This window comes from Sturnira hondurensis, unplaced genomic scaffold (genome assembly GCF_014824575.4).
Source record: "Sturnira hondurensis isolate 20B ecotype Veracruz unplaced genomic scaffold, ASM1482457v3 Scaffold0014384, whole genome shotgun sequence".
NCBI lineage: Eukaryota > Metazoa > Chordata > Mammalia > Chiroptera > Phyllostomidae > Sturnira > Sturnira hondurensis.
This window is the reverse complement of record NW_028087015.1, coordinates 38625184-38641164: the sequence shown is the minus strand read 5'-3', so window position 1 is coordinate 38641164 and position 15981 is coordinate 38625184. Positions and strand designations below refer to the sequence as shown.

At 45.3% G+C, this 15981-nt stretch overlaps 1 protein-coding gene across 3 annotated transcripts in view; it reads left to right on the top strand.

The window, feature by feature from the left end:
* Positions 1–15981, top strand: part of CPLANE1 (ciliogenesis and planar polarity effector complex subunit 1) — a 93896-nt gene that overhangs the window by 44491 nt on the left and 33424 nt on the right. For all 3 annotated transcript variants that reach the window (XM_037063197.1, XM_037063196.1, XM_037063195.1), the window contains exons 28-38: positions 605–756; positions 1365–1528; positions 2155–2237; positions 2887–2975; positions 3979–4056; positions 6208–6397; positions 8993–9286; positions 9460–10224; positions 11510–11676; positions 12762–12876; positions 14080–14134. In XM_037063197.1, coding sequence (XP_036919092.1) covers positions 605–756; positions 1365–1528; positions 2155–2237; positions 2887–2975; positions 3979–4056; positions 6208–6397; positions 8993–9286; positions 9460–10224; positions 11510–11676; positions 12762–12876; positions 14080–14134 — 2152 coding nt within the window. The remainder of the gene's footprint in view (positions 1–604; positions 757–1364; positions 1529–2154; positions 2238–2886; positions 2976–3978; positions 4057–6207; positions 6398–8992; positions 9287–9459; positions 10225–11509; positions 11677–12761; positions 12877–14079; positions 14135–15981) is intronic.

Sequence of the window (15981 nt, the reverse complement as noted above, 5' to 3'; positions counted from 1 at the left end):
TTCAAGAATAGTGTATTCTAGGATGAAGGGTGTGTGTGTGGGGGGGGGGGTGTTTTATTTTTTCAGAGTTTTTTTTGCAGGTTTTATAAAAGATCAGTTTCTGTTATCTGAAGGTAGTTTTTAAGATACTGTGATATTTGTTGTTGCTGAAATTTGTGTTTCTGGGTAGTGCCTACCTAAATATGTAAAAAAAGAGATAAAAGATCTACATCCATTGTATTTTTAGCTCTCTATATATTTGCCTACTATGTCATTTTGAAGTAATTATTTAATGACTTTATTATATAGTAATGAGAATTAAATGAAAGCCACATTGCATTTTTACTGCTGTTTTTTCTGTGGTCTGAAAACGTTGCTGATTACAAGTTTGTAAGGCTGGTTTCTTTCGAGTACTATTTAGGTAGCCAGGTTTGCTTTTCCAGGTGTGATAAAGACTTGATCACTGTTCGACATCAAGTATTGAGCTGTAGATGTGTGCTCTATACTTGACAAAGGAATAAGAGACTTAACCAGGAGAAATTCTGCAGAATATATTAATAATGTAAAGACAAAATGAAAAGTATGCGGTTCAGTAATGAAACCTCCTACAAATGGCTTGTTTTAGGTGCCAGAGAGTCCTTCTGCTGGCTGTCAGAGTGGACCCGAAGCTGAGAGTGACCCCAAGACCGATGATGGCTGTACGGTGGTGGCAGGACCCACTCACAGTGGGCCGGAGGGGAGACAGAGTCACGATGAAGCTCGTCAAAGCATCTTGAAGTAAGTTGCTGATTGCAGGCTTCTGTTCAGTGGATGATACTTTTCTTGATGGTGTTTGGGCTTAAAGGGAAGAATCGAACCCTTGGAAGCTAAAGGACTGGGTATGTCTTTGAACTGGGAAACCAGGAAGTGAGTTTCCCGAAAGTGCTTTAACAAGTCATTGCAAAGTATGTTTCTGCCCTGTTAGTCTGTCTTCCATCTTCTGGGAGAGGGAAGAATTCATCCTGAGAGAGCCCTTTATTGTGTCAAGTGTTTGCCGCTGTCAGAGGAAGTTGAACTGACCGTTTCATCCATTCTTGCCCTTGGAGCAATGCTTGAGCAAAGAAAGCCTTTGAATCCCAGGGCTGGGAGAGTCCTCTGCGAGAATGGCAGATTTAGATAAATTGACCTTATTCTAATATTGTCAGTAAATAACAGTGGGGACGTTCAGCCATTCACTGTGCGGCCTCTTATTGAGCTTCTGCTGTGGCCCAGACGAGGGTAAAAACACCAAAGACTGTGTAAATATAAAAACTAAGTTTGTTCTCTTTCAATGAATGGAATCCCTTGAAAGCAAGCTCTTTGTTTCCAAGAATGACTTATGATTTTAGCTGCTTCATTTTTGTCAGTAGGATGCCCGCTGAAGCCAAAACTCATGAAATAAAAGAATGCAATGGTATTATTTCTGTCACCGATGATACTGAAAAAGAATTTATAGATATTGATGCGGATCTTTTAGAAATAGAAATGTTTACACAGGAGGAAATGAATGCATACCTATCAGACGATGAAGGTTAGTTTGCATGGCTAATTTTTTTGTTTGGCTTTATTAATTTGAAATTGATGAATGATTATCCTCAATAACTTATTTAGTCCTATCTAGACTAGTACGTTTATAATAGCCTAAAACCAAAAAGACAATTTGATATTTATGAAATGTTGGACACGTCAACGCCTAACCTGCATTTAAGTTATTAGGCCCTGCGCCTCACTTCTGTGATTGCCATGGGCCTCTTGTCTTCTGAGGGGTTATCTCTAGGTATTTCCAAAGAATGTTTCTGTAGGGAAAATATAAAATATTTCTGCCATTAAATATTTTCCTGTAAGCCCTGGCTGGTGTAGCTCAGTGGATTGAGCGCGGGCCTGCGAACCAGAGGATCGCGGTTCGATTCCCCGCCAGGGCACATGCCTGGGTTGCAGGCAGGTTCCCTGCAGGCCAACTCCCAGCAGGGGACACACAAGAGGCAACCGTACATTGATGTTTCTCTCCCTCTCTCCTTCCCCTCTAAAGATAAATAAATAAATAAAAATCTTTAAAAAAAATATATATATATTTTCCTGTAATATCCCTGAACCACCTAAAAAATAAAATGATTCTTTTTCAATGGTCAGTTTCTCTTCCTCCTCGCTTCCCTACAGAAGATGCCAAAGAACCTGTGGGAAATCTCCGAAGCCCCACTGTGGCCACCTGTGTGCAGACTTCCCCACAGCCCATGGAAGAAGTAAGTCAGCAATTGGCGGGGGCGTTGTTTCAACTGCACAGAAGCGTGCTCATTCAGAATGCCCAGCCAAGCCCCCTGGGAATGGCGGAGTGCAGCTGTGCTGGCCGCGCGGGTCCTTCAGAGAGTCTGTGGTTGGTGGGGTGTCTTCTCATTTCGGGCAGTGAAATTCTCACCTCATAAGGTGCTGTAGCAGATTAATATAAACAAGAGTGTGGAGGTATTCTTTATTCAGAATATATAATTCAACTGTAATGTGCAGTTTTTGCACATACATGTGCTTTTACGTAGTATTTGTTTTCTCAAAAACGAATACACTGGGTTTCCGAGTAAAACCCAGACATTTCCATTAATTGAAACAATTCCTTTATAGTTGTTCTCACAGTGTACCCACTTATGTAGGTGCTTTGGCTGTATGTAGTGTATTTGTAAATACACTGTATTGAGTGTGCTCAGTGGCCCAGGGGGAGGGGCCAGAAACAAGTCACATGGTATAAAGATCTGGTCAGAGCAGGATGGGCCTGCATTTTAATGCTTTGGTTTCTCGCTTGTTTTCAAACTGCTGTCACTGAGTGAGTGGCTTAACTGAAACTCGAGACGCCTGCGACAGTAACACCGATTCATTTCCCCTCTTTCCCTTGGGCACCATTGGTTTCAGCAGCGCCCCCCGGGAGGGGTCCAGCGTCAGAGGGAGGAACCACTGGAGACACTCTCGGAGGAGAAATCAACTGAACAGAAAGGGTGAGCGGGGGAAGTATGGGCGCTTCACTTGAAGATTCACGGACAGATTGTTTTCTTGTGATCTGTATACAGACGCCTTGGCAGCGCTGTGCTCCTAGTGAAGTTGTGACTGCAGTTTAGAGCAGGGGAAATGCTGGGTTTTAGTGGGTGTTACATCCTAAACCTCAGTAGAGCGAGATGAACAGCTATCTAACAGGCCTTCTGTTCTCCCGTCACAATCAGCCTTCAGGAAGTAACGAGTAGCAGTGCCTAGACCAGGGTTTGCTCGGCAGCTAGTCCAGGAGCCAGCGTCGCCCACTGATTCCACTTTTGTTGGATCGAATAAAGAGCCATTTATGAACCACTTTATGTATATAATCTTGCACCATTGTGGCATGATTATTGTGTGCTGTTCACAAGGCTGCGATGTTCATACACTCTGCTGGCCAGGTTGTTGTTTCAAAGAAAGCTGAATTTTGAAAAGCCTAGACTTTTAGAATTACTTGCATAAGAGAGGCAACATAATTAGATTTTGTCTTCATATACAAATTTCGTTCAGTTATTCTGTGGGTAAGTAACAAAAAGAATATATTTAATGTCATGTGCCTTTACAAGTAATGTAGGTATTTCTATTAATCAAAAATTCATCCTTAAGGTTTTGGATGTGATGATGGGCCCTGTCCTGTTCTGAGCAAAGGGTCTGTATCTTCCCTGGGGGCATCCGAAGCCCCAGCCAACCTGGCTTCTCCGGCCTCACCTGTGATTTTATCGTCTCTGTGGCTGAGCGGTCAGGTCAGCAGTGCGTAGGTCACTGAGTTGCGCTGTCCAGACACATCCTTTGCTTTGGTTTGAATCTGTGACCAATTGCCATGGAAACAAGCGTCAATAGATTGTAATTATGAGCTAAACATCACAGAATTAGAGGATGTTTACACTCTTAGATGGCTGAGCATTAAATTGGTTGTACCTTAGATAATGTGAAGAATATCTTAGTTCCTAATTGATTATTAATCCTTAATAATAGGATGATTGAAGACTTTTCAAATCCCAAACACACCATTCCTGACTCATTTTGTGTAGACACAAGTTCAGAAATTTCTAGGTAAGGATTTTTGCATACTGTACCATTTAATTGTGTTTTATAAATGGATAAGAGAATGAAATGAGGCCTACTGTAACATTTTGAAATAATTACTAAACGTTTTCACCAAAAACTATGAGAATAGAGTGAAGACAATATGCAGCATTGAAAAGGCAGCATAGGGACACATGTATGACGCCTTTAAGTTTACTATTGAAAGATGTTTCTCTGAACAGGTGTGTTGTAAAGACACATGGGAATTGTTTTAGGACAGTCTTTTCTGAAAAAAGTAGTGGCTGTATTATCGAAAGGTGTGGTTGCTCACTTTCAGCCTCTAAAAGATTTTCACATAAAATGCTCCCCCCCGACCGCCCCCCTGGCTAATGTGGCTCAGTGGATTGAGCACTGGCCTGCAGATCAGAGGATCACGGATTCAATTCCTAGTCAGGGCACAGGCCTGGCTTTCGGGCCAGGTCCCCGGTAGGGGGTACATGAGAGGCAACCATGCACTGACATTTCTCTCTTTTTCTCCTTCATCCCTCTCTAAAAATAAATAAGTAAAATCTTTTAACAGAAAAAAATAAATAAAATCTTTAAAGAAAATGCCTTTAAAAAATTTTTTTTTATAATCCTCACCTGAGGATATGTTTATTGATTTAGAGAGAGAAACATTGATTGGTTGCTTCCCATATGCCTCCTGACCTGGGGGTCGAACCCGAAACCTAGGTATGTGCCTTGACTGGGAACTGAACATGCAACTTTTTGGTTCATGGGACAATGCACCAACCAACAAAGGCACCCAGCCAGGGCTCAATTGCTTTTAATTCTCAGAACAGACTCATCCAGGTCTGTCTTTTGAATTTCTTATACGGAAGTTGAACAGTGTGCTTAGTGTACAGAAATCTTGCTGAAAAAGGAGGACAGTATAACCCAGCTTCCCTTGGAAAATACCCATAATCAGAATGTAGCTTCTTGCTACTTGATGAAAGCAAGGGCTTAACCTAAAGTCGTCTTAAAGCGGGCACGTCAGTTGTGATGCCTCTCTTTCGTGGATTTTCCAAATAAAGTTTTGTCATTAAGGACATTAGATGTTTGATAAGAGGTAAATATTGCTGAAAGGAAATGAGAATAAACCCAAATAAATGTAAACGCAGTTTATTTATCTTTTTAAAGATTTTATTCATGTATTTTTAGAGGGGAATGGAAGGAGAGAAGGAGAGAAACATCAATGTATGGTTGCCTCTCGTTCATCCCCCGCTAGGAACTGGCCTGCAACCCAGGCATGTGCCCTGACTGGGAATCGAACTGCGATCGTCTGGTTCACAGGCCAGCACTCAATCCACTGAGCTACACCAGCCAGGGCTAAATGCAGTTTAATAGGTTCTTTTCTTTTTGGAGATAGTGATTATTTTCTTTTGATAAGATAATGGCCTCTCCTTTATTTAGTTTATGAAATTGACCTGCTTAGAAAACATTGGGCGCCTGCTATGTGTAAGGAATCATCTCCAAATAATCATTTTATTTAAAAAAGTGAAAAGTGGCCCCGACCGATGTAGCTCAGGTGATTGGGCGTCGTCCAGCAAAAAGGTGAAAAACATGCTCGATTTCTTTTGTTGGTTAGGGTTTAGTTATCAATATAAACTCTCTAATTTGCTGGGAAATGAAACGTTCACAAACTATTGTTGTATCTCTAGTGACAGTCACGGGGCCTCACTGTCCTCATCTTAGAATTAAACATTTTTTAATCCATGTGTTTCCTATTTTCTTAACTCCGTTCTGAATCATTCAATTTAGTCAAACTATTCTTCAACCAGACTACATAGTCTATACAGCTAATTAGAATGACCGCACAGGTTTCAGACTCAGGCCCTTCTGGGGCCAGGTGAGTGAAACACAAGTGTGACCTGTCTCGGGCTGTAACCCCGGGGAGGGGCCATGTGGCTGGACAGCACCCGTCTCTCAGTGGAGGCGCTGAGATGTGTCACTGCTGACCACAGGTGTCGGTGGGTGACAGGTGTGAGGAACACAGAGAGAGGCTTCGGGTCTAAATCTCCTGAAACCTTTCAGAGAGCCTTGAAAGTAAAGGAAGAAGGCAGGATCACAATGTTCAGACCATGGACTTCTAATTTTTTATTGATTACTGTATGGTTTCTGTTTACACGCCCCGTGCAGTGCGCAGATCTCCGCAGTTACAGAGGCGTCTCCCGCGGACCCGCCTGTGGTGTCAAATGGAGCCGTTGACACCTCACACACACCTGTGCCCGCAGCCGGGCCCCAGAGGGACGAACCCAGGGCTCAGCTGCCAGATTCTTCCCATTCTGTCGGGCAGATGCTCCAAGATGAAATGTTTATGTTAGTTCAGGTAAGCACATCTCCCTGTAAATGCGTGTAATAAGTCTACATGTGCTATCTACAGAAGATTTTGCAGTGGAAGCAGTCTTCCAGAAGGGATGGGTTGACGTCATTTGTCTGCACTCGGGGCACTCTGTGTTAGTCAGTTCGGACTCGATGGCCTGGGGTCCAGGCTGAGCTACCTGCTTCTCACACCGACCTCTTTCACTGCGCACTTGGAGATGCGGAGGTGCACAGAGGGGAGGTGGGGGACGGTCAAAGCAGACCAGCGGGCTCCTGCCCGAGGGTGCCCAGAGTAGTGTCTAACGCAGCCTGTCACGTCACAGTTCTTCTCTTGGGCTTGTTTTGAAACCAGCTGCACTCGCAAGTGCCTTTCACTTAGCCTTCCATCACCCTGTTCTCAGCGGGTTTTCCTCTTCCTGTCCACCAGACCTTAGCAATGACTTCCTTTCCTGCCTCGTTCCCTTGAACATTCATTTCCCTCTCATCTAATCCTCCACTCATGTGACGTAATATGCCATTTTTATTGGTGATTCTTGATTTCTTTGAACTATGGGCCCTGATGAGAATACTTTTCCCACACATTTCACTGTCCCATGAAACTTCCTGAAATCGACTCTATTCTTGTTCTTTCCAGCTTTTTCCTTTTCCATTTAATGACACTACTTGTTTTAACAGCTCGAAGTTTCAGATGCATTTCTCAAACTTGTGTTTTAGATTACCTAGGGACTTCACTGGTCCCTGGCCTGTGTATTTAACAAGATCTGTAAAGGATTCAGAAGGCACAAAAGATTTTAAGGATCGCTGTCTCAGAGTCATCCCTGCCTTCCCTCTCCGCCGTGTCCATGTAGAGGGGCTGCCGTCTTGACCCGTCTGCCCACATGTCGGCACAGCACTTGCCGTTTCTCTCGCCGGAGCCAAGCTCACGTAGAGTCTGAGGGCCTCACACTTCTGTGATCTTCTCTGTGCATTTTCTGGGACATTCTTCTTCAGATGTTGTTTTAGTACTGTATTTTTCTGCTTAATTGTCAGGCACAAATTTGTATACTATTTGATACATATTTTAAAATACAAATAGTGAAATACACAAAAAAATATCAGCTATCTTTTGGGATAGGATTATGAATGGTTTTTGTTTTTCCTTTTTTCTGTAATAAGGATGCATTTCTTTTATAATTGAAGGGAACTTCACCTGTTTCTAACCTGCAGTGTTTCTCTGTTGGTTTGTTTTATGAGGTGCAAATTCTCCTGTTGGACATGAAAGACTCCTCAACTAGCTTTACCTACCCTCTTTTCCCTGCCACACCCTCCCAAGTCCCTTGGTCCTCACAGTGTGGTCCCGGAGTAGTGACATCACCATCGCCTAGGTGTCAGAAGTACAGATCCTCACATCCTCAGGCCCCACCCCAGGACCTACTGACATTAGCAGCTCTGGGCGGGGGGGGGGGGGGGGGGGGGGGCTCAGTGAAGCGTGCTGTGACAAGAGGACCACTGCACTGACCTGTCCCCTCATTACAGCTGCTGTGGATTTCCCATTCCATCTAAGCCAGTGGCTGATAGTGGTTCCCAAGCTTTTCTGTACATTTAAAGCACCTGGTTATGTTTTTTTTCCCTCCAATTTTATCACTATTCAACAATCATCAGTGAGTTCTCACCCACATGAACTGTGTGTAGCTTTTTGAAAGTGGTGACAGGTACGTAGGTGACCACCGTATAGAGCCTGTTGGGTGAAGCTCCACCCACACTATGTTTTCTGGACAACCGCACCCGGTTACAGTACAGGACGTCCCTTCTTCCTGTGGCCCAGACGGCTGTGTTGAGCCTGGTATCAGTGCGCACATCTGGAGCTCCCATCTCCTCCACGGCAAATTCCCAGATCTCTTTAAGTGCCCCAGGGTCACGCTTCTCGAAGCCCACTCTGTGATGTACTTGTGGATGTTGATATATTCGCTGGTCACTAAGTCACTGGTGGCAGAATGGCCCGTCTTCTCGTCCCTCTTCTTGGTGGGAGGCATTGTGTTGGGCCCAGGTTGGGAAAAGCTACCTGGCCACCTTAAAACATAGGAACGCTGGCTCCCATTCCCAGATGTCCTGAGTTTGCTGGTGTGGGGTGTCACCCGGCCCTGGGATTTAATGCTGCTCGGGTGATCCAGTGTGCAGCGGAGTTTGTCCACCTGTGGTCGAGCTTTCGCCACCCACCCCGTCGCCCTTCCGAGGCGTCTTCCTCTCCCTTTCCCGGACTGCTCATCTCTGCTGGGTTGTTTCCTGAACACCTGTTTACACACATGCCCATTTTAGGAATTCATCAGTTACCCTCACCCCGTTCCATCGGTCACTACTTCATGACCCCTGGGATGTTTGAGTAAACTGCTTTACAAATAGTCTCAAGTCTCATTCAAGAGTGCGTGTTCCCAGCTGACAGCTCCTTGAAGACAGGAAGCTATTCTTTTCTTCCTCATTTAAAAAAAAAATCTCTCCCAGCTGTGCCTCCTGCTGGTACCAAGACGGTCCGACTGTGGTGGAGCACTCAGCTGGTGGTTGTTGATTCTTCGGGGTTTTTTCCATCAGAGTTTCAGATGTTCCATTACTTTTTATTTCATTGTAGCTGCAACAGATCAACTTCCTGAGTCTGATGCACATAGTAGGGTCGTCCTTTGCCAACCTCCCCGGCAGACATCAGTGTGCTCAGCAGTCTCTGTCTGTGCCATTGGCGGGGAGCCCGGTGTCACACCCGACGGGAGGGAGTGGCGATGCTGAAGACACCAGTGGGAGTCTGAAGGAGAGGCTGTTCGCTAACCCGCCGTCCGTGGGAGAGCGCACGGGGGAGCCTGGCAGGAAGAACCCACCTCCTCGGAAAGGAATTGCGCAGTCTGGTCAAAGTGGCAGTGCAGAGTCACAGGTAACACATTCCAGAATGCCACTAGAGATGTCCTCGTTGTCCCGTGGTGGTTTTTGGTTATTTGAGTCAGCCACATTTTTGTGGTTATTACATCCCAACTCCTCCAAGACATATTGAACACCGTTTACAAAATAAGGGGTCTGTAATACATAATAGCTTTTATTTTCTTCCAGAATGTTCCACATGGGAGTATTCCTAGTTCATTGGAAGCCCAACCCCAGAGCAGTGGACGGCCTGCAGCATCAGAAAGCTTACCAACGACTTCCTTTCCCCCAGTCCCTGCTGCAAATACTCACCTCCAGCTTTTGCTCACGTCTGCCATTCTGAACACACATAGATTTCTCCCAGCTGCAAGTGCTTTCAGACCGGATGGTGGTTTTCCTTTGCTTCAGTTTCAGCCTAAACACGAATTCAAGCCCCTTCTCCTCCCAGCAGGAAGAGCTCTGCAAGTTCCCCGCGGGCCTCCGCCACAGCCAAGAGAGGCCTGGGGGCCGTTCGCCTCCTCCCAGCCCCCTCTGCCGCAGGGAGCAGCGCACACTCCGGCAGCACCCCACCCGCATCTGAGCCAGCACAGCGCGGGAGCCATGCCAAAGGCAGCCGAGCAGAAGAGCGGGGCAGAAACTATCGTTACAGAAACCCCTAAGCGTGTGACCTTGGATCAGCGTGTTGGACAAGAACACGTGACATCTCAGCAGGAATCTTCGATATTTGTAAAGCCCGAGAAAGTATTTGCTATGAAGCCAAGGCCCCTTGAGACGTCTGCTCAGAATTCCTGTGGATTTCCATTATTGCACCTGCAACTTAGACCTCCTTGTGTATTTCCCTCCGTCTCAAGAACACCAGTCCCAGCCTCCTCAGTGCCTCTCAGAGCCGCAGCCGAAGGAAGCAGATGCCCCGGACTGCCGTTACTTCCCTCCCGCCTCCCGCAGGAGGACACGGTAATCTCTTGGGCGGGAGGTTCAGGAGCCCCGTCCTCCTGTGCGTCTCGCACTGTGCGCGCGAGCATCTGGGGAAACGCTGCTGCCCGTTTCTTTTGTAAAAATAATGCTGCTGTGACTGGGGACACTTACAGATCCCGTTTAAAACAATAATTGGGTATTTTAAAGGTTTTAGGTCTTTCTTGTACACCAGCACCAGAATTTGCTGAGCTCTTTCACACATGTCTTCTACTCACAGAAGAAATAAGCAGTAAAATAAATGACCAGTATGTTTCTTCGTGTGTGTGTAGAGGATAGAGAGCATTGTTTGAGGTTCTTAGCGATTGTGATAGGATTGCCTTCAAATCTGTTAGAGGTTAAAATTGTTAAATTGACCCAGGTCTGTGTTGCATTTACAAAAATGATGTCTTTTTAAAGTATTTAAAACACGAAGATTAACTCTTGATAAACCCACCTGAACCTTCAATTGATGAAATTCAAATTCTAAGTTTAGGTTCTAATTCTGTAAGTTGTTGGTACATTGTAGGAAGGTCACCAAGTCATGTATTTATTTCCTGGTGCACTTCTAAGATTTGAAGACGGTCCTGGGAAAAGAAATGGTCTTAGAAAAAGTACTTCCCATGACTTCTTTTCTTCTGAACACATTATGAACAGAAAAGAAAGGGTTAATGGAGTAGAAAAACAGAGATTTTGTCAAGTATTTACAGAAATGTCATTGGAGTAGTACCACGGATCCCCCGGTCCCCAACCCGCAGCACCCGCGGCGACCACATGCTCCCCCCAATCTCTGCCCCTGGGCGCCCCGCCACCGTCCAGACTGTTTCAGCCCAAGCTAGACTCAGTCTCGTTTGTAAGAGGGAAGATCTTTAACATGGAAAATAAATTAAGAAGATGAGGACTTCCAACTTAATTTTTGAAATAGGACAACCCAGTTGAAATTTCCAGCACTCCCAAATCATTTATTCTTTTTTTAAAGATTTTATTTATTTATCTTTAGAGAGGAAGGGAAGGAGAGAAGGAGAGAAATACCAATGTATGGTTGCCTGTCATGAGTCCCCTGATGGGAACTGGCCTGCAACCCAGGCATGTGCCCTGACTGGGAATCAAATCATTTATTCTTTAACATCAGATTACTCATCTTACCAGTCTAATGAATTTGTTTTCTGGGACATGTTCCATCTCTTGGGCATCTTAGTTTAACTTAAATATTTTTCTCAGTTTTGTAACTTATTGCATAATTGAGGTGTGTAGTTTTACATTAATGTGCTTTCTTTCTTCCTCATAGTACAAAACCCCGCAACGTCCTCCAGTGGAAAATCTCGGTGAGTTTAGACAAAGCTGGCTGAAACCAGCAGGCGGTGTACCTGAGCCAGGTGATCCTGGACCCCTTCCGCTTGTCAAGGGTGCAGTGGGACCCTCTGAAGCAAGGCAAGGAAAGGACGGCAAAAAAAGGCAAGTTTCAAGTGGCATTTGATTTGAGACTGTCACACACCTGCAGGATATTTAGGTACAACACTATACATGTAAGAATGGAAGTTAACTGGTTCTACCTCCTAAGCAAACACAACTGCAGACTTGTCAGGAGTCTTGCATTTGAGCACATCTTGTGAGGAGGGAAATTCCTGTGTTGGGAGACAAATACTATCCCTTTTTTTCATTTTATTAAGTTCTTTCTGGCGTTCACGGGCTGGAGGGTTCGCTCACATCTGCCTGTAACAGGACGGACAGTTTCCAATTGCTGCAGCACCGATGCCTGCTCTCTCCTGCAGTAGTCCGCATCCTCAGCAGGACACCGAGCAGATGCTGGTTGTCGCTCATCCTCCCCTGTGCCCCGACTCTTGTCCCGGAGGCTGGAGGGCAAGTACGGGAGCTGTCTCAGGACACAGGAAGTGTGCAAGTGAAAAGGAGGCTGAGACTTAGGAGCATTTACAGTCTTTCACTTATAGTGGGTGTTCCCCATGGGTGTTGACCAGCAGGTTGTTTCTGAGTCTAGGAAATACAACGCTCACATTTATCAGACCCCATACTCTGTTGTCAGTGTTCTCTTTCTGGAAATGGTTTCTTCCTTCCACCCTTCCAGGTGTTCCCTCTTCAAAGTAAGTTTTCTAACTTTTTAGGCCCTCTCCCCTGCCCCTCCCCACACAGGGATTTCACTGAGGGGACTAACTGTGCTCAACTTCCTCCAATAGGCAAATGGAGGCATCTGATAGGGCCTCTGGGGCCAGCTTAGAATCCGCAAGAAAAGGAGTTTGAAAATCACCTGCAGGGTGCAATTCTGACCTGAGATTCTGGTGACTCACACAGGAAAGTCAGTTCAGCAGGAGAGGAGCTAGAAATAACTCCCATGTGTCCCTGACTTTTACTCTGTTTGCTTATATTATGGCAGAGTATCTTGCTAATTTAACTAAACGCCATTGAAAATAATTTATTGGCAATACTTTCACAACAATCTCCCTATACTGCATGATACAAGTGAAAAGTGGATGTTTCTAAAATAGATAAACTGTCTTGTCCACTCTGCCTGTTGTGTGTCACAGGCAGAGACGACGAGCGGAGAAGGAGCTGCAAGAACAGCGCTCAGAGAAACGAGGGACAAAGCCAGGCGTGGCTTCCCAGCCAGACGGGGATTCAGGAGTGGTTCCACAGCCCAAGGTACGCACAGTGCTGCGCGCCCTCTCCCGGTGTGCGCAGAGTTCAGACTGTCCCTGCAGTGCGTCCAGGTCCAGTCTGCTGCTCGCTGGAGACCTCCGCCTGTGACTGGCGGACTCTTTACATCCTTAGTGTAGATAGAGCCCCTCCGGGAGCGTCAGGCCCGCAGCTGTGAAGTGGAAGCAACTTGGGGAAAATCAAACTCTGTGCTTTAGAGCAGCTGCCCACGTGACTTTCTTGTACTTGGAATCACTCTGCTTTTTTCTGCGACAGCTTAATGCACATTATATGTTATTCGGGTTTCTCTTATTTCAGTGAACTTATGTCTTTGAGGTTCCTCTAAGATATTCCCAATACAGGTTTATTATATAACTGATATTTTATTTTTATGTGTTTTAGTATATTTACATTTTTAAAACCAAGTCTATATATCTAACATTCCACTTTGTATTTGTAAGTCATCGAGATAATACAGAGGATTATTTGGTAAATAATGTGGTTAATTTGGTATTTTATTTTCTTTTAAAAATTTTATTATATTTTATTTTTTAAATTTTATTTATTATATTATTGTTCTCTTACAGTTGTCCCAGGGTTCCCCCTTTGCCCTGCCCCCCTTCTCTCACGGGCAGTCCCCACCCTGTTCTGTTGTCCGTGTCCGTGTCATTTATACCTATTCCTTGACCAGACCCTTCCCTTCTTTCCCCACTTGCTATAACATGTATTTTCAATCAGATCTTTTCAAGCATTCCTTCTAAATCTGGTGACCCTATTTCCCTATTTTTGTAACAACAGATTAAACCAAAACAGTTTTGTTTACATGAATTTTTAAAAGGTCCATTTTTTCATGAAGTCCTCAAAAGCATGCCTGCAGGCTCAGCTGAGTGCATGGATAATTTGGTGTGACGGGGTTCTGGCTGGGTGTGAAGACTGCTTGGCAGCAGAGAATTGCACTTCGGGATTTAGCTCCTGCCTTAAGTTGGGAGTGCTCTTCTTTTATTGCTTGACTTGTGTGTTTTGTGAGCTCCTTTGTAGAGTTACTTTGATAGAGTAAATAAGTTGATAGAGTAAATAAATATTTCTAGAATTAGGGGATTTGAACCTTTTCCTAAGAATTAAGAGTTTTCTTAGCTATTATGTTATTTTTTTTCAAAATAATAAATGCCATTGAGCTAATCAGAGATTGATCACTTGGGGATTCATTAGGAGCAGCAAGAACAGCGTGGTTCCCAGCCTCTGGACGACTTCGAAGTCCCCCTTGGTATGTATACGCGTGATCCGTGTAATGTCGGCGTTCAGAGTTAACCTCAGCTTTCCGGAGGTCTAGAAATATGCCGGTAACCATGGGAGTAAATGTCCACACATCGCTGACAAGGTCGTGTGTGTGTGCTGATGCCTTCTCCTTGACAAACAGGCAGGCTGGATGCAGACCCTGCCTGTTTTCGGAAGCCAAGTTTTACAGAGACTCAGCCGTGCCCTTTAGTTTACGGCTGGTCTCTGACAGCACTGGCGCTGCGGCGGCCCCATCGTGGCAGCACGTGGCTCACGAAGCCTAGAACACCTGCTGTCTGCCCCTTACAGAGCCCCTTAGCCAGCCGCTAGCTTAGCCGGCTGCAGCGAGTCTGGACACACCCTGGGGCAGACACGCAAGGCCTGAAAGGGATTGTGGGAAAATGTGCCTCGGAACGGATTTGTCACAGAAAATACACACCCGTTAAAGTGAAGCAGTCGGTTCAGAAAGGTGACTTGCTTATGGATAGGAAATAGAAAGAAAGTAATTTTCTTTCTTTGATTGGTCAGTTTATGTCCTGCCGCCGAAGGAGTGTAAGTATTCCCCAAGGCTTTCTCCTCGGAGTTTTCCCACATGTACCCACAAACACTACTGGGCACATGAGACTGCTGGCTCTTGTGACTTCAGCTCCTAAATTATTTGGGTGACACTCAGACACACAACTGCCCTCTCTCATCTTTCTGTTCCACTTTCACCTTAAATTCCACACGTCCCGATTTTAAGCTGACGTCTTTCTGTTAGTGATGCCTCCTTCTCTCGACTGGTGGGGTGGAGTCAGCCCTGACTCATTGCCACCTCTGCTGCCCCATTTCTTCACTCGTCCCTGACCAGGTCCCCCCTCTCAGTGCCACCGCCCCCACCTGGCCTCTGCTCTAAACCACACGACTGGCCCCTAACTAACCTGCCCAGCTCCCATCCCTCAGCTTCCGAATCCGCCTGTGTTCTCCTGTCCCACCCACTTGTCTTGAAACCCTCTTTTCATTCTTTTTTTTAATTTTCTTTTTTTAAAGATTTTATTTATTTATCTTTAGAGGGGAAGGGAGGGAGAGAAGGAGAGAAATATCAATGTATGGTTGCTTCTCGTGAGTCCCCCCCCACGCCCCCCCCCCCCCGGGAACTGGCCTGCAACCCAGGCAATGTGCCCTGACTGGGAATCAACCTCTTTTCATTCTTAATAACATTTTTTGGCTTATTAAAGGTAATCCATGTTCACTGGAGAAAATTTAGAAAGCACAAATAGGGAATAAAAAGATATTTAAGTCTCCCGTAATCTTTCTGTCAAGAGATAGCTAGTGTTCCCTGGCTGGTGTAGCTCAGTGGATTGAGCGTGGGCCTGTGAACCAGACAATCACAGTTCGATTCCCAGTCAGGGCACATGCCTGGGTTGCAGGCCAGTTCCCAGCAGGGGATGCACAAGAAGCAACCATACATTGATGTTTCTCTTCCTCTATCCTTCCCTTCCCCTCTAAAGATAAATGAATAAAATATTTTTAAAAAAGAGAGATAGCTAGTGTTACATTCTTTTAGGAGTTATTTTCCGAATACCCCTGTTCACGTATATCTGCAAATACATCGATGTATGTGTACATTAACCAGTACACACACCGTGTACTAACTGATTGTGCCACTAGACTCCTGTATATAAAGAATGCCTCTTCTACTTGTTTATCAGGCCCCCTATCACTCCCCCCCAGCAGCCCCTGGACCACCCTCCACCAGAGGAGCATCCGGGTCAAGGCCAGGCACAGGGTCCTCCAGGGCTCTGGTTTTGGTTCCACTGAGTTGCCTTCTTGCATCCACTTAGACATCACCTCTTC